Source organism: Rattus norvegicus, chromosome 1 (genome assembly GCF_021556685.1).
Source record: "Rattus norvegicus strain SHRSP/BbbUtx chromosome 1, alternate assembly SHRSP_T2T, whole genome shotgun sequence".
Taxonomy (NCBI): domain Eukaryota; kingdom Metazoa; phylum Chordata; class Mammalia; order Rodentia; family Muridae; genus Rattus; species Rattus norvegicus.
The window spans coordinates 211291879-211316271 of NC_141534.1; the positions used below are offsets into that span (position 1 = coordinate 211291879).

The window sequence follows — 24393 nt, forward strand, 5'->3', positions numbered from 1 at the left end:
AGAGCTGTTTTTAATGATGTTGCTCAGAATGTTTTCTTTCCAGATGATAATTGAGAAGCTAATTTAAAAAAAAAATGGTGCCAGGTACCACAAGAGTAACAGAACTGTGCTGTTTTCTCGGGTTTTGTTTTTTTACTTTTTTTTTTTTAATGGAGTGTGCTGGATGTCTCTACAGTTTTGTTCAGATGACTGCAGAACCTGGAAAAGCTGTTGCTGCTGTTGATGCATAACACACTGCTATTATTGGTCTTTTTATATAAATATAAATATATATATACAGATATATAATTTGAATTTTTTGAAACTTTACCTGTGCTGTCAACTTTCGAAAAAAGTATCCCCGTTAACTGTGTTGAGTTGGCACTGTACAGAAATTAACAGCCATATTGGTCTAGAAATGTTGAACTTAAGTTTTTTCCATTTGTACAGGGGTAACACACTGTATTAAATATGTAAGGTCTTATATACGTGGGTTTGATTACAAAAACTAATAAAGTATTCTCTAAATTAAAAAAAAATCTTAACTGCCAATATTATGGTAAGAAGAAGAGAAGTTTTGTACATGATTAAATCTCTGTGAATGGGACTGTCTTATAAGGAAACCTAGAAAGGTTCTATGTGAGTGTAGGTGTGTTCATGCTTGACTTGCATCTAGAATCCAGAGAACAACTCTGTTGGGTCAGTTTTCTTCTTCAACTACTGTGAGTCCCAGGCATTTAACCTGGGTTGTCAGGCTTGGTTTAAGATGCTGCGTCATCTCATCACCCTGTTGTTTTCTTTTGATTGTGTCTATGAAGCCCATACTGGTCTCAAATTCATTAAGCCTCCCAAGACCTGCTATGGGCATGGGCTCTTTACACCTGGCTCTTTAGGTCTGATATAGCAGATTTTTATATTATAAATTGTCTTCTTAATTCAAGGATTATTATGATTTATCAAGGAATGCTTGAATTGTTTCAATTGAGTGAAGAGAGTCACAGTTTATCCCTCAGCAATACTTTCTCTCTCTCTCTCTCTCTCTCTCTCTCTCTCTCTCTCTCTCTCTCTCTCTCTCTCTCTTTCTCTCTCTCCTTGGTTACATATAAATTCATGGTAACACCCACCCACTTTTATGGTAGCTAACAGATCTCTGAGGTTCTGTTTGTTTTTCTTTACTCTTCTGTCATTTCAACTGAATAATCTTTATATATCTATATTTAAATTCATTGATTCTTTTTCTCTGCTTCCAGCTTATCTTGCTTCTTGGCCCTACAAGTAAGGTTTTCATTTAAGTTATTGTAATTTGTACCTACTGACCTTTATAATACATCTATCTGCTCATTAACATTTTCATTTGATGAGTTGTCATAATTTTTTTTACTTTTCATTCTTTAAAACAAGGCTTATTTAAGTTCTCTGAGAATATTTATACTCTGAAATCTTGACCTACTAAAACTAGTATTTAGGCTCCCTCAATGATCATTTCTATTTTCAAATCTTGAATATCTCTATCCTTTTCTCTCTCTCCATTTAGAATGATGTGTTGATTGTAGGAACACTACATTTGAATTTTGTCCCATCTGCACGGGCAATTGCTTGTTTCTGCCATGCCTGTGCCAATTTTGCTTCTATGGAGTTTGCATTTTCCTGAAGTGTGTGTATCTAATTTATCTTCAAGTTTGCTCTTTTAGAAAATGACTGTCTTTGTTTTTAAAGTTTTGTTTAATTGATCATCTTAAGCCACCATTATTAAGAGGCCTTATTTTAAGTATCACAATCTGGTAAATCTTCCAAGTTTTCCTGAAAGGGACTTACTTGCCTTGAAATTTCCATTCAACATTTGGGCTCTTTACAACTGTCCTTTGTTTTACCATCTTGTCTGTACAGTGTCTTGCAGTCAGCAATGTAGATAAGGAGTGTACTTCTGGTCTTTTTTGAGAGTACAGGCCATGTTCCATATCTCTAAGAATTTACTGATGTTTTTATGTGCATCAACCAGGGCTAGAGCATCAGATTACTATAATAGTGGCTTTACCCATATATGTCTTGAGGTCACTATTTTTTGACATAGAGAATGAGGTTTGAGATAAGACTTCAAACTAGGTTAGTCTTTTTCACCAGAAGAAAAGCTGCTAGTCCTCACGCTATTGTATTCATCTGGGTAGGGGAAAAGCAGCCTCAGGTTAAATTGCCACAGACCTTGCAATTTCTAGGGAGATTTATCAGGTTTTACCTTTGTAGCTTCTTTAAAAAAATAATTGGGACTAAATTGGGTCCTCACAAATGAAATAAGTACTCTCTTTCTGCTCTAAAACCCTATTGCTTTTCATGAGTAAGAACTTTTCAATTTGTTATGAGAATTTAAATTACATTTCTGAAATTGTTGTTCTTGATAGTCTTGTTAAGTTTTACCATTGCCTTTAAAGGTTGTAATTGTTTATTAACTTTCTTTAGAGAGATGAGAATTTGCTAGTTGTTCATGTAGAGTGGTGGTTCTCAGCCTGTCTAATGCTGTGCCCCTTTAATACAGATCATGCTGTAGTACTCCCCAATCATAAAATTATTTTTGTTGCTACTTTATACCTGTAATTTTGTTACTGTTAGGAATCAATGTAAATATCTGCTATGCAGGATATCTGACATGTGACCTTTGTGAAAGGGGTCATGACACAACATTTGGGAACCCATGGTTTAGAGAGATGGGGGTTTGCCATTATCCAGACTGTTCTTGAACTCCTAGGCTGTCATTCTTACTAAATCTTTTCCCCCAGTACCTGGAACTATGGCTACCCTGCTGAGACTTTAGACTGTATTTAAGATAAATTTCTTCTCCCACTTTTTTTAGAAAATACCCACATGTTAATTATTAAAACATTGAAGATACCAACATACTTCCAAAAGTCAAAATGATACAAAAGGATCTACTGAGAGAAGCCTTTTCCTCCCATATCCTTTCTATATTCATAACCCCCAATTTTTGTAGGCAACAAATTTTGGTGTTTTCAAGTTTAGAGTTTATGTGTGTCTATTTGAAATACATATAATCATCTTACCATTCAAAGTTATTTATTTAAAAATAAATATATCACCCATTCACAGATAGTTCTCATTCTTTTGAATACTTGTATAGTATTCCAGTCAACAAATGTCTTATGTATGTGTAGGTGATTTCTTTTTTTTTTTAATTAACTTGAGTGTTTCTTATTTACATTTCGAGTGTTATTACCTTTCCCAGTTTCCGAGCAAACATCCCCCTAATCCCTCCCCCTCCCCTTCTTTATGGGTGTTCCCCTCCCCATCCTCCCCCCATTGCCGCCCTCCCCCCAACAATCACATTCACTGGGGGTTCAGTCTTAGCAGGACCCAGGGCTTCCCCTTCCACTGGTGATCTTACTAGAATATTCATTGCTACCTATGAGATCAGAGTCCAGGGTCAGTCCATGTATAGTCCTTAGGTAGTGGCTTAGTCCCTGGAAGCTCTGGTTGCTTGGCATTGTTGTTCATAAGGGGTCTCGAGCTCCTTCAAGCTCTTCCGAGTTCTTTCTCTGATTCCTTCAACCGGGGTCCCGTTCTCAATTCAGTGGTTTGCTGCTGGCATTTGCCTCTGTATTTGCTGTATTCTGGCTGTGTCTCTCAGGAGAGTTCTACATCCGGCTCCTGTCGGCCTGCACTTCTTTGCTTCATCCATCTTGTCTAATTGGATGGCTGTATATGAATGGGCCACATGTGGGGCAGGCTCTGAATGGGTGTTCCTTCTGTGTCTGTTTTAATCTTTGCCTCTCTATTCCCTGCCAAGGGTATTCTTGTTCCCCTTTTAAAGAAGGAGTGAAGCATTCACATTTTGATCATCCGTCTTAAGTTTCATTTGTTCTAGGCATCTAGGGTAATTCAAGCATTTGGGCTAATAGCCACTTATCAATGAGTGCATACCATGTGTGTTTTTCTGTGATTGGGTTACCTCACTCAGGATTGTATTTTCCAGTTCCAACCATTTGCCTACAAATTTCATAAAGTCATTGTTTTTGATAGCTGAGTAATATTCCATTGTGTAGATGTACCACATTTTCTGTATCCATTCCTCTGTTGAAGGGCATCTGGGTTCTTTCCAGCTTCTGGCTATTATAAATAAGGCTGCTATGAACATAGTGGACCACGTGTTTTTTTTATATGTTGGGGCATCTTTTGGGTATATGCCCAAGAGAGGTATAGCTGGATCCTTAGGCAGTTCAATGTCCAATTTTCTGAGGAACCTCCAGACTGATTTCCAGAATGGTTGTACCAGTCTGCAATCCCACCAACAATGGAGGAGTGTTCCTCTTTCTCCGCATCCTCGCCAGCATTTGCTGTCACCTGAGTTTTTGATCTTAGCTATTCTCACTGGTGTGAGGTGAAATCTCAGGGTTGTTTTGATTTGCATATCCCTTATGACTAAAGATGTTGAACATTTCTTTAGGTGTTTCTCAGCCATTCGGCATTCCTCAGCTGTGAATTCTTTGTTTAGCTCTGAACCCCATTTTTTAATAGGGTTATTTGTTCCCCTGCGGTCTAACTTCTTGAGTTCTTTGTATATTTTGGATATAAGGCCTCTATCTGTTGTAGGATTGGTAAAGATCTTTTCCCAATCTGTTGGTTGCCGTTTTGTCCTAACCACAGTGTCCTTTGCCTTACAGAAGCTTTGCAGTTTTATGAGATCCCATTTGTCGATTCTTGATCTTAGAGCATAAGCCATTGGTGTTTTGTTCAGGAAATTTTTTCCAGTGCCCATGTGTTCCACATGCTTCCCTAGTTTTTCTTCTATTAGTTTGAGTGTATGTGGTTTGATGTGGAGGTCCTTGATCCACTTGGACTTAAGCTTTGTACAGGGTGATAAGAATAGATCGATCTGCATTCTTCTACATGCTGACCTCCAGTTGAACCAGCACCATTTGCTGAAAATGCTATCTTTTTTCCATTGGATGGTTTTGGCTCCTTTGTCAAAAATCAAATGCCCATAGGTGTGTGGGTTCATTCTTGGTCTTCAATTCTGTTCCATTGGTCTATCTGTCTGTCTCTGTACCAATACCATGCAGTTTTTATCACTATTGCTCTGTAATACTGCTTGAGTTCAGGGATACTGATTCCCCCTGAAGTCCTTTTATTGTTGAGGATACTTTTAGCTATCCTGGGTTTTTTGTTATTCCAGATGAATTTGCAAATTGTTCTGTCTAACTCTTTGAAGAATTGGATTGGTATTTTGATGGGGATTGCATTGAATCTGTAGATTGCTTTTGGTAAAATGGCCATTTTTACTAAATTAATCCTGCCAATCCATGAGCATGGGAGATCTTTCCATCTTCTAAGGTCTTCTTCAATTTCTTTCCTCAGTGTCTTGAAGTTCTTATTGTACAGATCTTTTACTTGCTTGGTTAAAGTCACACCGAGGTACTTTCTATTATTTGGGTCTATTATGAAGGGTGTCGTTTCCCTAGTTTCTTTCTCGGCTTGTTTCTCTTTTGTATAGAGGAAGGCAACTGATTTATTTGAGTTAATTTTATACCCAGCCACTTTGCTGAAGTTGTTTATCAGCTTTAGCAGTTCTCTGGTGGACCTTTTGGGATCACTTAAATATACTATCATATCATCTGCAAATAGTGATATTTTGACTTCTTCTTTTCCGATCTGTATCCCCTTGACCTCCTTTTGTTGTCTGATTGCTCTGGCTAGAACTTCAAGCACTACATTGAATAAGTAGGGAGAGAGTGGGCAGCCTTGTCTAGTCCCTGATTTTAGTGGGATTGCTTCAAGTTTCTCTCCATTTAGTTTAATGTTAGCAACTGGTTTGCTGTATATGGCTTTTACTATGTTTAGGTATGGGCCTTGAATTCCTATTCTTTCCAGGACTTTTATCATGAAGGGGTGTTGAATCTTGTCAAATGCTTTCTCAGAATCTAATGAAATGATCATGTGGTTCTGTTCTTTCAGTTTGTTTATATAATGGATCACGTTGATGGTTTTCCGTATATTAAACCATCCCTGCATGCCTGGGATGAAGCCTACTTGATCATGGTGGATGATTGTTTTGATGTGCTCTTGGATTCAGTTTGCCAGAATTTTATTGAGTATTTTTGTGTCGATATTCATAAGGGAAATTGGTCTGAAGTTCTCTTTCTTTATTGGGTCTTTGTGTGGTTTAGGTATAAGAATAATTGTGGCTTCATAGAAGGAATTCGGTAGTGCTCCATCTGTTTCAATTTTGTGGAATATTTGGATAATATTGGTATGAGGTCTTCTATGAAGGTTTGATAGAATTCTGCACTAAACCCCTCTGGACCTGGGCTCCTTTTGGTTGGGAGACCTTTAATGACTGCTTCTATTTCCTTAGGAGTTATGGGGTTGTTTAACTGGTTTATCTGTTCCTGATTTAACTTCGGTACCTGGTATCTGTCTAGGAAATTGTCCATTTCCTGAAGATTTTCAAGTTTTGTTGAATATAGGCTTTTATAGTAAGATCTGATGATTTTTTTGAATTTCCTCTGAATCTGTAGTTATGTCTCCCTTTTCGTTTCTGATTTTGTTAATTTGGACACACTCTCTGTGTCCTCTCGTTAGTCTGGCTAAGGGTTTATCTATCTTGTTGATTTTCTCAAAGAACCAACTTTTGGTTCTGTTGATTCTTTCTATGGTCCTTTTTGTTTCTACTTGGCTGATTTCAGCTCTGAGTTTGATTATTTCCTGCCTTCTACTCCTCCTGGATGTATTTGCTTCTTTTTGTTCTAGAGCTTTTAGGTGTGCTGTCAAGCTGCTGACATATGCTCTTTCCTGTTTCTTTCTGCAGGCACTCAGCGCTATGAGTTTTCCTCTTAGCACAGCTTTCATTGTGTCCCATAAGTTTGGGTATGTTGTACCTTCATTTTCATTAAATTCTAAAAAGTCTTTAATTTCTTTCTTTATTTCTTCCTTGACCAGGTTACCATTGAGTAGAGCATTGTTCAATTTCCACGTATATGTGGGCATTCTTCCCTTATTGTTATTGAAGACCAGTTTTAGGCCGTGGTGGTCTGATAGCACGCATGGGATTATTTCTATCTTTCTGTACCTGTTGAGGCACGTTTTTTGACCAATTATATGGTCAATTTTGGAGAAAGTACCACGAGGAGCTGAGAAGGTATATCCTTTTGCTTTAGGATAGAATGTTCTATAAATATCTGTTAAGTCCATTTGGCTCATGACTTCTCTTAGTCTGTCTACGTCTCTGTTTAATTTCTGTTTCCATTATCTGTCCATTGATGAGAGTGGGGTGTTGAAATCTCCTACTATTATTGTGTGAGGTGCAATGTGTGTTTTGAGCTTTAGTAAGGTTTCTTTTACGTATGTAGGTGCCCTTGTATGTGGGGCATAGATATTTAGGATTGAGAGTTCATCTTGGTGGATTTTTCCTTTGTTGAATATGAAGTGTCCTTCCTTATCTTTTTTGATGACTTTTAGTTGAAAATTGATTTTATTTGATATTAGAATGGCTACTCCAGCTTGCTTCTTCTGACCATTTGCTTGGAAAGTTGTTTTCCAGCCTTTCACTTTGAGGTAGTGTCTGTCTTTGTCTCTGAGGTGTGTTTCCTGTAGGCAGCAGAATGCAGGGTCCTCGTTGCATATCCAGTTTGTTAATCTATGTCTTTTTATTGGGGAGTTGAGGCCATTGATGTTGAGAGATATTAGGGAATAGTGATTATTGCTTCCTGTTATATTCATATTTGGATATGAGGTTATGTTTGTGTGCTTTTCTTCTCTTTGTTTTGTTGCCAAGATGATTAGTTTCTTGTTTCTTCTAGGGTATAGCTTGCCTCCTTATGTTGGGCTTTACCATTTATTATCCTTTGTAGTGCTGGATTTGTAGAAAGATATTGTGTAAATTTGGTTTTGTCATGGAATATCTTGGTTTTTCCATCTATGTTAATTGAGAGTTTTGCAGGATACAGTAACCTGGGCTGGCATTTGTGTTCTCTTAGGGTCTGTATGACATCTGTCCAGGATCTTCTGGCTTTCATAGTTTCTGGCGAAAAGTCTGGTGTGATTCTGATAGGTCTGCCTTTATATGTTACTTGACCTTTTTCCCTTACTGCTTTTAATATTCTTTCTTTATTTTGTGCGTTTGGTGTTTTGAGTATTATGTGATGGGAGGAGTTTCTTTTCTGGTCCAATCTATTTGGAGTTCTGTAGGCTTCTTGTTTGCTTATGGGTATCTCTTTCTTTAGGTTAGGGAAGTTTTCTTCTATGATTTTGTTGAAGATATTTACTGGTCCTTTGAGCTGGGAGTCTTCACTCTCTTCTATACCTATTATCCTTAGGTTTGATCTTCTCATTGAGTCCTGGATTTCCTGTATGTTTTGGACCAGTAGCTTTTTCCGCTTTACATTATCTTTGACAGTTGAGTCAATGATTTCTATGGAATCTTCTGCTCCTGAGATTCTCTCTTTCATCTCTTGTATTCTGTTGGTGAAGCTCGTATCTACAGCTCCTTGTCTCTTCTTTTGGTTTTCTATATCCAGGGTTGTTTCCATGTGTTCTTTCTTGATTGCTTCTATTTCCATTTTTTTTTTTTTTGGTTCTGTTTTTCGGAGCTGGGGACCGAACCCAGGGCCTTGCGCTTCCTAGGCAAGCGCTCTAACACTGAGCTAAATCCCCAACCCCTTCTATTTCCATTTTTAATTCCTTCAACTGTTTGTGTTTTCCTGGAATTCTTTCAGGGATTTTTGTGACTCCTCTCTATGGGCTTCTACTTGTTTATTTATGTTTTCCTGGAATTCTTTCAGGGATTTTTGCCATTCCTCTCTGTAGGCTTCTACTTGTTCTCTAAGGGAGTTCTTCACGTCTTTCTTGAGGTCCTCCAGCATCATGATCAAATATGATTTTGAAACTAGATCTTGCTTTTCTGGTGTGTTTGGATATTCCATGTTTGCTTTGGTGGGAGAATTGGGCTCCGATGATGCCATGTAATCTTGGTTTCTGTTGCTTGGGTTCCTGCGCTTGCCTCTCGCCATCAGATTATCTCTAGTGTTACTTTGTTCTGCTATTTCTGACAGTGGCTAGACTGTCCTATAAGCCTGTGTTTCAGGAGTGCTGTAGACCTGTTTTCCTGTTTTCTTTCAGCCAGTTATGGGGACAGAGTGTTCTGCTTTCGGGCGTGTAGTTTTTCCTATCTACAGGTCTTCAGCTGTTCCTGTGGGCCTATGTCTTGAGTTCACCAGGCAGGTCGCTTGCAGCAGAAAAGTTGGTCTTACCTGTGGTCCCGAGGCTCAAGTTTGCTCGTGGGGTGTTGCTTATGAGCTCTCCGCGGCGGCAGCCACCGGTGTGTAGGTGATTTCTAGATGGAATCTTTACTCATTATTTTATGGTCTTCAGTTCTGCAACATCACCACCAGTCACAATCAGAGGTGTTCATCCCTCTCTGTGTGTTAAGCATTTACTGTGTATACAGCTGCTAAACTAATTTCTTAGCTCTATTTATAAATTTTATAAGATTTTCTACTTATAAATATGTATAATATGTAAATAGCCTTGCTCCTTTCTTTGCGGTTTTGACACTATTTAATAATTGTAACAAATTCTTCCAGTTCATCACTTCCTAGCTACGGGAAATGTATATTCCATTATTTTTCTAACTGGGGAAGTTTCCAGTCATTTGCCTTGTCCATTATGTTCTGGTATGAACTCTTTAATTCCTAATTTTCTGAATGTTTTTATTTTGACATTGAATTTCACCAAATTCTTCTATATTTACTGATATAGTTATGTGGTTGGTTTGATTTGATTCAACTGAGTTGTTTTTCGTTGTTGTTGTGTGTAGATTTTTTTTGTTTTGTTTTTTTTGTTTTTACTTTATGACATGATGAAAGTGGTAGACTCTCAGTGGAAACTGTACTTTCAATTTTAGTCTCTTCTTAGTTGAGAAAAGTGGTAAGTGGTATTATACTTCTTTGTGATGCTGGGAAACACCAAGTGCCAGATCCAAGTCAGCCATGAAATTGTGATTGTAAACAATAAATGGCCATAGAATACCTTATTCTTAAACTGTGGTGCTTGGTAGGGTAGGTGTGCTAAATGCAGTCTCAAATTACATTTTCAGTCAGGATGTAATCCCACAAAAATTTGAGGAGTATTTATAATATGTTATATATTCTAATAACTATTTCTTTATTCCTGATATTTTTCTTTAGCAATAGTGAATAATAATTTTTATAAGCTTCTGTATTTAGTTTAGTGGAATATTATCAAGGACATTTGGATCTATCTATAAATGGTAGCCTTATCAAGTTTTCCTTTCATGTGGCATACTCTATTGGCTTTAGAATCAAGATAATTCTAGCCTCACAGAATATATTGTAAAAGTCTCCCTCTCCTGTTGTTTGTTAGTTTTGTTCTTTTACCTTTGATGTAATTTAAGGACATCATCATATAGTACTAAGTATTTTCTCTTCTGAGAGAAAATATTTTATAAAATTGATTTTTAAAAATTTTTATGAGCATGGGTGCTTTCCCTATAAGTGTGTGTATATGTGTGTGTGTGTGTGTGTGTGTGTGTGTGTGTGTGTGTGTGAATATAGGTGGGTGTTGAGAACTCAATGTAGGTTCTCTAAAATAGCAGGTAATGCTCCTTAACTACTGAATAACCTCTCCAACCCTGCTCAGTATTTTTTTCACAAGGAAGTTTTATCATGGTTTCAAACATTTTACTTGTATGTCTGTTCATACTGCTTTATCTTTGCGAATCAATGTTGATAACTTTTATTTTCTGGTTTTTTGTTTTATTTTGTTTTTTTTTTTAAAGACAGAATTTCTTTGTGTAGCCTGGGCTACACTGGAATTTGCTCTGTAGACCAGGCTGGCATTGAACTCTCAGTGAGCTACCCTCCTCTAACTTCTGAGTACTGTGATTGAAGGTGTGTGCCACCACCACCACTTAGCTCTTTATGTCTTCTAAGAGTTTATATATTTTTCTCTATATTATTTCACTTATTGGTATCAGAATATCCTTCTGTAACTCCTTTTATTTTGAAAAATAAGTAATAATGTAATCACCTTCACTAGTAACAAAAACATTTAACTCTTTCTTTTTCTTTTGGTTATTCTAGGTAAGTTTTCAAAGTAATCCAACTTGTGTTTAATTGACTTATATTTAAATATCTATTTCATTTTTATGTGTATTATTTTATTTTTCTGCTAACTCTGGGCTTAGCTTGTTCTTTTTATGTAGCCCCATAAAGTGAGAAACTAGATTTTGGTTCTTTCTTTGCTTATTGTAGGCATTAATAATTATTGTTTTCCCTCAGAAATTATTTTATTACCTTTTATATTTTTTGTTATAGTACGTCTTAAATTTAGCTGTTTTTAATGCATTTTCAAATTTTTTTGGAACTACTTTAGCTCAGTGGCTAAAATGTGTGTTGTTTTATTGCCAAGTATCTATAAATGTTTTAGGATATCATATTCTGGATTCATTAAATTGTAGTTGAAAAAGAACTTTTATCTCATGAATACATTTATATCCTTATAACCTCCTAAAACATAATCTATTGTAGAGAATTTCTCATGTATACATCTGAAGATGGTATATTCTGTTTTCAAGTGTACATATTCTGTTTATGTAGGCAGTTTATAGTATTACTTAAAATTTCTGTGTCACCATTAATCTTTATGGTTGCTGTATATATTATTTTTCTTATAAAATAAATTTTACTATGTATATTTAGGGTATACAGTATGTTATAAAATAAAAGTAACACTGTTCATTTAGTATAAATTTTGAGAACAAAACAGATGTGCCACACATCTGTAATCCCAGCTTGAGAGGTGGAGGCAGGAAGATCATGAGTTTGAGGCTTTTTAAAAGCTTGAGGGAACTACATAGTAAGATCTAATTATAGTAATTGCAATGTATATTAGAGCTTTAGAATTTTTCATTTTCTGTGATCTGCTATTTTGTATCCTTTTACCTATGCTGGAAACCACATCTGTGCTAACCAGATTTATTTTATACACATATATTTTGAAAACACCTTTCCAGTTCTTTAGAATCTATACATAAATGACATGAGATAGGTTTCGTTTTCTTCCCTAGCTTTTTTCTCTTAGCACAAGGTCACCCAAATTCATCTTACTTTGTGGAAAATGACATCATTTCCATTTTGCATGACAAATAATAGTTTCACCAATAGACACTTATATTGTGTCTATATCTTGTCTATAACATGAAAATATAAATAACTTTACATGATTTTCTTTCAGCATATAATCAAAATAGAAATTGCTGTATCAATTGGTAGTTCTTTTTAACTTAGATAGGACGTTTGATTTTGCAATCTCTAATGGTTATATCAAAACATATCTCACCAACAAAGTATAAGTACAACATTTTATACATTCTCTCATTATGTGTTGGAGCACATATTCAGGTGCAGGCATGTGTGTGCCATGGCACATGTATAAAAGTCAGAGAATGGCTCTCAGGAGTTGGTTCTCTCATTCCACTGTGGATCTGAAGGACTTAACTCAGGTTATCAGGTGTGGTTTGAATGAAAATGGCTCAGAGGGAGTGGCAATATTAGGTGGTGTGGCCTTGTGGGAGAAAGTATATCACTGGGGACAGAATTTGAGGTTTCAGAAGCTCAAGGCAGGCCCAATGTCATTCTCTTGTCCTGCTGCCTGATGATCCAAATGTAAAACTCTCAGCTCCTTCTCTAGCCTAGTCTGCATGCATGCTACCATACTTTCTGCCATCATGGCTATAGACTAAAACCCTGAACTGGAAGCCAGCTACATTTAATTGTTTTTCTTTATAAAAGTCTCTTCACAACAGAAACCCTAAGACACCAGGCTTAATAGAAAGTACTTTACTTCCAATATATTTATGAATTCATATGCATATGCACATATGAATTATAAGTAAAATATATACATATTAAGTATATGTAAATATATTTACATGGTATAGATATCATGCAAATAGTTTATTCCAAAACATGTATTAATTTACTGATTTTTCTTTATTGTGAAGCTTTTAAGGTTTTGTTTAGTTCAGTTTTATAGTTCTATCTGTTCTTGTGTTAAAAATGCAAAATATCAATGCCAAGAGGCTTTCCCTACATATTCTAGGCCTTACTGTGGCTTTGCATTGGGTTTTTAAAAATCTATTCTGTGTTCATTTATTTGTTTATTGGTTTATATTAAGACAAATTCTCCTATACCCCAGGCTAGCCTCAAGCTTGTTTTGTGGCCAAGAATGACTGAATTTTCTCCCTCTACCTTGTATGAGTGCTGGAATTAAAATTATAAGCCATAACATCTGAGATTTTACTTTATTTTTAGCTATTCTGAGTTGATGATTTTCCCAGTACCATTTATTGAAGATATAGTCCATTACCCATTGTCTCCTCTTTATACTCTTGTTAAAACCTAGCTGAATTCGTGTCTTTGGATTTATTCCTAGGTTCTCTTTTCTGTTCCACTCATCAGTATCACTATTTTTATACCAATAACACATTGATGTTCTTTTTCATGGTTGCTTTGCCTATTTGGATTGTGTGTGTGTGTGTGTGTGTGTGTGTGTGTGTGTGTGTGTGTGTGTGTGTGTGTGTGTGTGATTTCACATGAAATGTATGGTCTCTCTATGTAGTTGGGGCTTGCTGGACTGAATTTGCTATGTAAACCATGTTGGCCTTGAGTTCACAGAAATCTGCCTGTCCCTGCCTCCTGAGATTAAAGGTGTGTGCCACGATTCCCAGCTAAGTAAATTTTTGGTGCAAGTACAAATTAGAATTTTTAAAAATCATCTGAAGAGATGGAGTTAGTTCTTTTCTATTGCCTCTTTACTAAATTCACTTACTAATACTAAATGATCTTTTTAATAATCTACAATATTTTCCACACATAGAATTAATTAATTGGCCAATATTTTTACTTCTTTCCATTATGAATAACTTTTATTTCTTTCTGTATTGACTCATTTTGTATTTTTCTTATTGCTTGAATATAAGTAGCAAGAACAGGCATTTGTACCTTGTACTCAATTTTAGAGGAAAAATTTCCATTTTCTACATTGGTTGTTAAATGAGAGATTTTCACAAGTTGCTTTTGTTTGAGGAACTTTCATTCTATACATAAACTGATACATTAATATAAAATGTTGAATTTATAGAATCTTTTTCTACATCAGTTGAAAAGATTCATGTTTTCATCAATTATTACATATAAAAACATATATATATATATATATATATATATATATATATATATATATATAATTTAACAACCCCAAGTATACCGTGAACAAATCATACATGGTTGTGATGTGTAATCTTGATGTACTATTGACTTTAGATTGCTAATTACTGAATATTAATGCAGCATTCTTTAATACCAATATTAGCCTGTGGCTTTATTTTTTGTGGTGTTGTTAGTGTTCAGCAATGAAATTATTTTTATCTTGGACTTGTCTTAGTTGGATGTTTTTAAATTATGATTTTGATATTATGGTTATATTTCTTTTTGAGTTATTCCTTTGTGAGTCATTTCTGATTTGTTGGATTTTTCTAGGAAGTATCTTTTCCTCTAAGATATCTATTTTATTACAATGTCTATAATATTCCTTTATATGGCTTTCATTTTTCAATGACTCCACTTTAGTTTTTGATCTTGTATATTCCATTTATTCTTGAGTGGTCTAAGAACAGCTTGTCTTTATCATAAGAAACCTTGGTTTAACTGTTCTTTTTCTAATATGTTTCTCCTGATCTTGATTTCCGCCCTTCTGCAAATTGAGTGCTTCTTTTCATAGTTTCTTGAGGTATTAGATTTACACACTAATTATTTGGTGTCATTCTTAACATATATAAGGAATTTGTTACTATCAGTGTCTTTTATACTCCATAGGTTTTTATAGGTGTTCAGTGTTATTCATTACAAAGTGACTTAAAATTTTCTCACTTAAAATCTACATTCATTCTGTACCTAATATTCAGAATTAAAGGTTCCAAATTTAGTGTGGGATTCTATTTTTTCCTGTAACTTAATTTTTCAGCATTGATTCTTGTATTTTCTGGGTCTATCATTTGGGCTGTGTGTGTGTGTGTGTGTGTGTGTGTGTGTGTGTGTGTGTGTGTGTGTGTTATATTTAGATAAATTTCTGTCATTATGATTATGTTAGGCCTTTACTGCAATCTTTTAATGATTGCTTTTCATTAATGTAAACTTTCTGTCTTTCTTTTGGTTATTTTATGGGACATCATTTTGTCTATTTACTTTCAACCTATTTGTGTTGTTTGACCAAAATTGTCTTATGCACATATAAAGTGCATTTTAAAAACTCCTGTCAATTTCAGTTTTTTCATGAGTTTAGTATATAGTTTATAGATGACAGGAAATAACTACCATTTTCCAAACATTTTATCATATTTACATACATTTTTGTCCTTCTATTATGTTTTTAATGTTTATTTTAATGTACTTTCATAATAATTTGCCATTATAATACTCTACACAATTATCTGTTTTGAAGACTATATTTTTTGATAAATTTTAGGTTCATGTCAAAATTGAGGAAGACTTATGACATATCACCTGCCCCTACACATTCACTACTTTGCATGTTATCAAACGGAACAATTGTTACAGTGAATGAGAATACATTTACACTTGATTATCAACCAAAATCCATGGTTGACATTAGGGTTCACTTTCATCTCTACAAACGGATAATGTACATCTGCAGTACAGTATACAGATCGATTAATATATTTCTACTGCATTAAAATTCTCTTTATCCTCCCTATCCATCTTTTACTCCCCTCATTTCCTGGCACCCACTGAACATTTCACCATAGGTTTGCCTTTACTAGAATGGCTTCTATTTGGAATCTTAAGGTACATAGTCTCTCCAGATTGCCTTTATTTCACATAGCAATAAGTATTTAAGTTTACTTTGTCTTTTCATGGGTTAATAGATTGTTTCTTTTTAATTGTAACATTCCATTATTCTTACATAGCTCTTTTCACATCAGTATTTATATACCAAAGGACATCTTGGTTGCCTCCAACTCTTGGCAATATTGAATTAAGCTCTACTATCCATTTTTATGTTTCTGTGTGAACAAAAATTTCCATCTCCTTTGAGAAAATACCAAAGATTTGACTGTTCAAATGCATATTAAAAGTATATTTTGTTTCATAAGAGAGCAACACAGTGTATTCCAAAATCAGCAATAGAGTTAAATTTTCAGCTTCACTTCTATAGAATATTTGTGATGTCCATGTTCTAAATTTGAAACATTCTAAAAGGGATATAGAGAATCTTGGTTTTATTTTCACTCACGTTTTCCTAATGACATGCGACGTCAAGTATATTTCCATATGTATATTTGCCATTTTAATTAGATGACTGATCAGTTTTTCTTTATCAAATTGTTTTCTCATTGCTAAAATTTAAAAGATTCTTTGCATATTTTGGAAAGTCTTTTGTTAATTTTGGTAAAAATTTCTTCCATCCTGTTATGTGGCTATTCATGTTTTGCAGAGCTCTACTTTTTATTTTTAATTAAAGTCTTGTTTATTTATTCTTTCTTTCATGGAAAAGGCCTTTAAAGTTGTATCTACAACATCATCAACTAACTAGAAGTTGTCATCAACAAACTACATAATCTACAATTTTTTCTTTTATTCTGCTAGACCTTTGCTTGGTTTTGAATTCCATTTTTCCATGAAGATACATTTTATATAAAAGTTACCATCTAAAACTCTTCAGTAGTGAATGTATACTCACTACCTTGAGTGCTATCTCCAAAATTCTTCACTTAGAGATGTAAAATTCTCTATTGCAAAATAGTTTTCTATTCTCTCCCTCTTTCAAGAAAACTGCTTTTTTTCTGCTTCAGTAATTTTAACATTAAATAATCCACAAAGAAAGAATAGGTTTGCCTTTTTGCAATATATTTCACTATACACATCTTTCACTTTCACCTACATTATAACATGCTTCTGAACTGCTTTTTTGTTTGAAATTTTTAATTAACATATGTTGATCATACATTTTAAGGGGGCTTTCTAGTATTAGCATATTTAACTTAGTTGAATCTATCTTCCCCATTACATCTACTATCAAACTTCTCATAATCATTAATCTATAATAATCTGCATATTTCTATAGCCTAAACATATAAGAGAAAATTGCAAAAACTTGTCCGTGTCTATCTTATTTCTATTTATTTTTATGCAATAGAAAAAATTATTTTTCTTGGGGTTGGGGATTTAGCTCAGTGGTAGAGTGCTTGCCTAGGAAGCGCAAGGCCCTGGGTTCGGTCCCCAGCTCCGAAAAAAAAAAAAAAAGAACCAAAAAAAATTTATTTTTCTTTATAACTGAATAATTTTGTATTGTGCAAATATACCTTTACATATTCAATTGTTGAGAGGCACCAAAGCTGGTTTCACATCTAAGTTATTGAGAATTGTATATTATTGTACAAATCTTTCTCTGATATTCAGAATTTTCTGTATAACTTATTTACATAACTAGACTAATATCAGCTACTCTTTTGGTTGTTGGGGGGGTTGGAATTCTTTATTTTCTCAATAATGGCTATACTAACTTACATCTCTAACAGTGTTTAAGAAATTTCTTGCTCCACATTTTACAGACATGTTAATTTTTGTTCCTACATTTCTTTTTATATTTTAATATTGTTTATGAGAAAAAGTCTCAATATTGTACTTTAGCTGACATTGAATCCATGATCCTTCTGTCTCAGTCACCTTAATTTCTTGAATTACCCGAACATGACACTCGTCAGCTTTGTTTTATTGTTGTAAGCCATTCTATGTTGGGTTAGATGGTATCTTATACTTTTGATTTACATCTCCTTCATGGCTAGTAGTATTTTTACATGAAGTTGTGACCACTAATATTTTTTCTGTCTAGAACATTTACCAAATTTAAGTTGGATTATATTTTAAGTATGTTTTAATTATTATGTAACTGGGATATCAGCTCTTTCAGCTGGTAAATACTTTCTAAAATTATTTATTTTAAAGTCCATAAGCATTAATGATACCAAACAAGGTGAGATGAATCCTCTGTGGTAAACTATATGACAGGGCTTCCTAAAGGACAATCCTTGCACTACCATACTTTGAAACCTGGCGGATTCAAGGCATAATGTTGATGAACTGCAAATGTTATTCATCTGTCTGGTGCAAAAGATGTAGGAAACATGACCAAGAATGGTGTCATAAAGCTCTTGTATGCTAAGTGTGAGCTAAATGAGAGCAAGATACAACCACTAGTGGATTCTGGGCTGATTTGTTGCCTGTAAGGCAAATGGTAATGAACTGAAAACAAATGAGACAAGGAGAAGCTCTGAATCTGAAACAAGGTGATGGAGATACTGGTAAGATCAACATTCACTGAATGTTGAGGTTGAAGAGGGTTCTGGGCAATCTCAGGATTTAGATATCCAGGAATAGTGGTTGGTACTGCTATTCACCCACAGGAATACAGAGTAGACATTGATAAGCTTCTTGGAAGGGATCCAAGCATTTTTAGTAAGAAAGACTGGGAAGAGGGAAACAAGAGAATTTAAGAGGCAGTTCAGAGTATGTCAGTTAACTGAACAGTCTCCATGGTGTCTGGAAAATGGGGCAGAAATGAACCCTTTAAACTGTAACAAAATAATTGCTCTGGACTACAAGTCAGACTCAAAAAGATTCTCATGTATTTTAGTCAAGGTTTTTTATGTACTCTAAGCTTTAAACTCACAATCCCCTTCCTTGACCATCACATGTACTGAGCCCCACTTTTTCCATTCATTCAGGTGCCTCTGTTCTGATAATTGTTGCCTATTCTGTGCAGAAACTTTTCTATTTAATGTAAATTTCTTAATTAATGTCAATTTTTGTTTGCTTCCTTGAATTTGGAACCCTTATCCAGAAAATCATTGCCTGTGACTCATGTTTTCTTGTAGTGGCTTCTGATTCAGATTTTCATGTTTTTTTCTTTAGATCTCGGATCCACTTAAAGTTGATTTTTATACAAGAGGAAACATGAATAAAATTTCAGTGTTTCACACATGCAGATCTGTTTTCCAGAGAAGACTGTTGAAAGGGCTATCTAATCTAGAATGCACAATTGGCACTTTGATCAAGAATTAGTTTGCTGTAGGCTTTGTATAGGCTTTTTTCCCTGAAATGTGTACACTCTTTCATTGGTCTGTGTCTGAACATATAACCACCATATTGTTCTTGTTTCTAAAACCTGGGAGTGGAGCTTGCAGTCAGGTGATACCTCTAGCTTTATATTGTTTTACTGGGACATTGGGGAGAGGTGCCTCCATTTAAATTTTAAAATACTGCTTTTCCTTTCCTTTTTTAAATTTTGTGGTTTTTTTTTTTTTTTTTGAGGTATCTCTCTGTGTAGGTATCCTGGAACATGCTCTATAGACCAACTTGGCCTGCTTCTCTCTTCAGAGTCCTGGGAATAAAGTGTGCTCCACCATGCCCCAGATCCATCTGCCTTTTGTAATTCTGTGAAGAATATCATTTGCATTCTGGGAGATTGCACTGAATCTATACATTGTATATTATGGGTGTTTAAAAATATAAATTCTCTAAAGATATGACTTTATGTCTTTAATTACAAAACTTCACACTGAGATAGAGATAGTGTGAGAATGAAATAGAGATGAGGGGTTCAAAAACATTTTACATTCAAGGTTTTTATGGATAAATGAAAACTTACAATTTTGTCGTCTTTTAGTTTGAGTATTTTTCTTGTCATTTATTTTTTGTGGTATGAAGATTTGATGCATTAATATTGCTCTCTTTTCAATTTTGTGTATCATTCATCTAGTGGGGCTGAATATTTCATACTTTTACTAAGGTAGTTTTCTCTTCTGGATACAACTCAATTTTTATACTTGTTGGTCTAGTGCTCAGGGATTCTCTCAGATTTTGCTTGTCTTAGAAGGGCATTGTTTCTCCTTCATTTCTAAGGATACCTTGAACTTACTGGTTGTAATTTGCTCTGTTTATGAAACAAGTATCGCATTTCATCTTAGGCTATAGAATTTCATCTTTGAAATCTGTCATAGTCCACAATGCCATAAATATGACTTGTCACTTTTCTTGAAAATTTTAGACTTTTTTGACATTCTAATTGTAATATGTCTCTTCTATACATCTTCTCTAAGATTAGAGAAATTTCTTGCTATTTTATGAAATGTTTTGTGTGTGTGTTTGTGATTTCTTTTCCTATTCGAGTTTGAGTACTTTAGAAATGATTTCTTTCTTTTCTTTCACTTCTTTTTTTTCTTGTTTTTGTTGCAATAAAAGGCTTCTAGAGTCATACATACAGGACTATGAAAACTTGACTCAGAATAATCAGATTGAAGTGTTCCTCATTTCTCAGGATGGATCATTGAAAGACAATATGCATTCCTGAGCAAGACAAATTCATGCAGATTTTATGTTACTTGTCCAAGATGGCTCCAAGTTTTGTGAATACTGGCAAACTTGACAGTAGCTAGAACATCAAGCATCCAAACTGTTTCTGAGACTCTTATACACTTATTCCAAAAAGGCATATCTTCCCTTTCTGACCTATAGAACCAGGATGACAAATCCTAGGGTATTTTGTTTCTTTAGGTCTCTGAATATTACATGGATTCAGTCTTGCTTGTAGGTTGTCAATTTTCTCCGAGTTATTTATCTCAAGAAATGTAAGGGAAAATCTTGTTCTATTGGTTCTTTGTAGAGCAAATGACTGCTGTACACTTCCTTTCCACCACCTTGTATTTCCTCCAGATTTTCCTAGGAGTGAATAATATCCAACTTTCTATGTATACCCATATTTTTCTTAGCCATTCAAAGATGTTTTTGTTTTCATTTTTTAGATACTGCAAATAGTACCAATGTACAGATGAATATTTGAGGATTTGTATTCTTTCAAGTTATATACTCAGAAATGGAATTGATAGATCATGTAGAAACTCCATTTTAATATTTGTAAAGACATAAAACTTGCTTCCACAGGGGCTATATTACATTAAATCTATGTGAAATTATGCAAGGATTCTGACTTATTCAAATTTAATTCAGCAATTGACACTTTGGTTAAATGTACAAGTATGTGGTACTACATTTTATATGAAATTATGTTATTGTAACATATATTTTATTATAGTTAGATGCCTGGGTGGGGAGTTCACATTGTGTATGGTATATATGCAGATCAGAGAACAATAGAGTGGAGTCAGTTCTCCTCTTCCACCTTCATATATGTTTCAGGGACAATTAGAATGGCAGTCTTGCATCTCTGGACAGCAAGCACTTTTACCTGATGAGCCATCTCAGTGGTCCTGTTATTTTGAGTTTTGATGTACATTTCATTAAAGATAGAGGCTCACATCCTTATAGATGCATATTTGTCATTTGCAATTATTCTCATGATACTTTTCAAGGTCTTTTGCATACTCTTGAATTGAGCTCTTACAAGACATTCTATATATAACATATATTAACCCCTTATCAGACATGCAACTTGCTAATACTTTACTCTTTGTGGTTGGATTTTTACAGCTAAATGGTATTTTGATGTTCAAACATTTAAAATGCTCATTGAGTTTTCTATATTCTTTTTTTCTCCCATGTTTTTCCCTGTTTCTTAAGTTTCATATCCAAAACGTCACTGCCAGTTCCATGGATTCTGTAGATGTCAGACCATGTTTAGGTCTTTGACTGACCTTCAGTTAATTTTTATATAAGGTTTTAGTAAAGATGCAACATTTGCCCTTTCACATAAGGATATCTAGTTTTACCAGCAAGATGAAATTTGTTTTTATTGATCTGGACAACACTGTCAAATATCATATACACCAAGGTTCATCTCAGAATTCTATCTTTTAATACATCCCATTAATCTATTGGACTATCTTTAAATTACTACCATTCACTTTTCACAATGGTAACATGCCTTAGTGTTGTTTGTGCTTCTTTTCAAGACCATGATTGTGTAAAGGTTCTGTGCAGTCATCTAAAGGTTGTGAATGTTAGGGTGGATTTTTCTACTTTTTGTAAATATTACTAGGATGTTTATTATGGATACACTGGATGTGTAGATTACTTTGTGTAGCATTTACATATTGCTTTTGAATTTGTGATTTTAGCAATATTTTGTAGTTTAATTGTATAAACCTCCTCCATCTTAGTTCATTAAATTACTGAATATATTTTACTCCTTGATGTTTTGATTACTGAATATTTTTTACTCCTTGATGTTTTGAGGTTTTAACACTTGTACTGAGATATAATTCACAATAAATATTCACATTCACTGAAACTATGATTATAAATATATATTAATATATTAATACAATGAAACTACTGTATCAGTTAGCTTTCAGTTTTTGCATTGGTGTACTGCAAGTAATTAAGTTAAATTCATGAAGATCTAAATATAAATTAAAAGTTCGCAATGCTAAACTTACTCCTTGTAAGTTGAATTCCTTGAACCAATATTTTCCATGTCCCTAAGGCTAAATTACTAACCAATCTTATATTCAGGTTTTAGAACATAACACTTTTAGATTACATATATAGTGAAGATAAGAAGTCTTTCTTATTCACAAAGCTTGACCTGAGTTCATCATAATGTCACAAAGTAAATAATTTCTTTTTTGAGATTCAACACTTTCTGCCTGTTCTATTTTGACACACTATTTCCATATTTTGACTACTATGAACAATGTTATAGTAAAAATTTAAACACAGGTATCTAAAGATTGGTTAAACCATCTGTGACTTTTTATTATTAAAATTTGAAAATATTTTATTTATCATTATCATTATTATTATGTGTATATTTGATTATGGGTGCATGCATGCCTCAGCTCATATGTAGTGGTCATTTGATAAATTGAGATTTGGCCTTCTGTTTGTTATGAAGATTAAACTAAGGTTGGTAGACTTTTAGGGCAAATGCTTTTGATGAGATCTCTCACTCAGCTTACATTTCATTTTTTGGTTGTTAAATTCAGTTGTACTTTAAAACCAGTGAACTTGTTAAACTGTTACATTAGTTTAATGTCACATTACTTCTTATGTGAGACAGTTGCTGGCAGCAACTTATAATTCTACTTCAGCCAGAAAAACAAGATATGAGGTGCTTCAATTTTGTTTTACATATGCCAGTTTACATTCCAATTTTTTATTTACATTGCACTAACTTGTTATGCCAATTTGCATTCACCACAAATACATATTAAGATTTTCATTCTTCCATATTCTCACCAACACTTATGACTTTATGGATTTTTTTGATAATTTCTGGATTTTTATAATTCCTAAAAGATTTGAGGTATTATCTCAATGGTTGTTCTGAGTTGTATTCCCCAGATAGTGATATTAAGCACTTCTTGTATACTTGTTAATACTATGTATGTTTATGTTGGAAAATGTTTAACTCTGTCCTTTGTCTGCGTCATGTTTAGGTAATTTTTTATCATTTGTTATTAAAATATTTGTTATGGTTTGGATATTAACACATTAGATATAGTTTGGAAATATTTTATTTCCTTATGAAGGTTATCCTATTTTGTTTCTTCTTTGTGCTACCAAACTTGTGATAAATAGCAACTTAGTATTTATTTCTGGGCTTTTGATGTTGTATCTAAAAACAAATTGTTAAGATCAATGTCAAAATTACAGTTTATTCTAGGAGATCTAGTTTAGAATTAAATCTTGAACATAATTTGGGTTAAGTTGATTTATTATGTACACTATATAGATCCAATTTCAAATTTTTTCATGTGTATATCCAGGTTTACATACTGGATTACTTCTTTTGGTGAGTATTCTACTCTATGTATTCTTTCTTCTGGTGTGAAAGGTAAATTGATCCCCTATGTGTCAGTCTGAGAATCTGCATTGTTTATCATTGTACTGTGTCTCTGTGAATAAAATACTTTACACTTGATCTTAGCCAAAAGGCCGAGAAGCGATGAATATAATACTTTAATCAAGATATGTGATACTTCCAGTTATTTTTGTATCATAAATGCTCAGCTATTCAACTTTTTTTGGGATTTCATATTTCTTAGTTCTTTTCTAAATAAAACATAAAACCAGAATAATAAGATCATTTTAAATCAGTGCACTGCTTTGGGCTGTTGAAAGTCTTTTGATCCACAAACAGGTAACATGTCTATATTTATTCCTCTCATGAGTATTTGTTTTTAATATACAGATATTTTGCTCCCTTGGTTAAAATTATTCCTATATAGCATGAAATTCAATCTTTTGTTGTCTATAACTTTGGTGTTATATTCATGAAATTAATACCATAATTAATGGAAATTTTCTATCTTATTCAAATTTTATACTTACATTTTTGATCCACTTTAA

The 24393-nt window shown here is 34.0% G+C and overlaps 1 protein-coding gene and 1 long non-coding RNA gene across 8 annotated transcripts in view; one reads left to right on the top strand and one right to left on the bottom strand.

Moving 5' to 3' along the window:
• Window positions 1-24393, top strand: part of Kcnq1 (potassium voltage-gated channel subfamily Q member 1) — a 333399-nt gene that overhangs the window by 120597 nt on the left and 188409 nt on the right. For 3 of the 7 annotated variants that reach the window (XR_015643439.1, XM_087594955.1, XM_087594944.1), the window contains one exon: window positions 19396-19610. Coding sequence is in view for 1 of the 3 variants with exons in the window: in XM_087594944.1 (XP_087451070.1) it covers window positions 19396-19475 (80 nt within the window). In the remaining 2 variants the exon portion in view is untranslated. 7 annotated transcript variants of the gene reach the window in all.
• Window positions 1-24393, bottom strand: part of LOC147997016 (uncharacterized) — an 86031-nt gene that overhangs the window by 39670 nt on the left and 21968 nt on the right. The gene's annotated exons all lie outside the window — the stretch shown is intronic.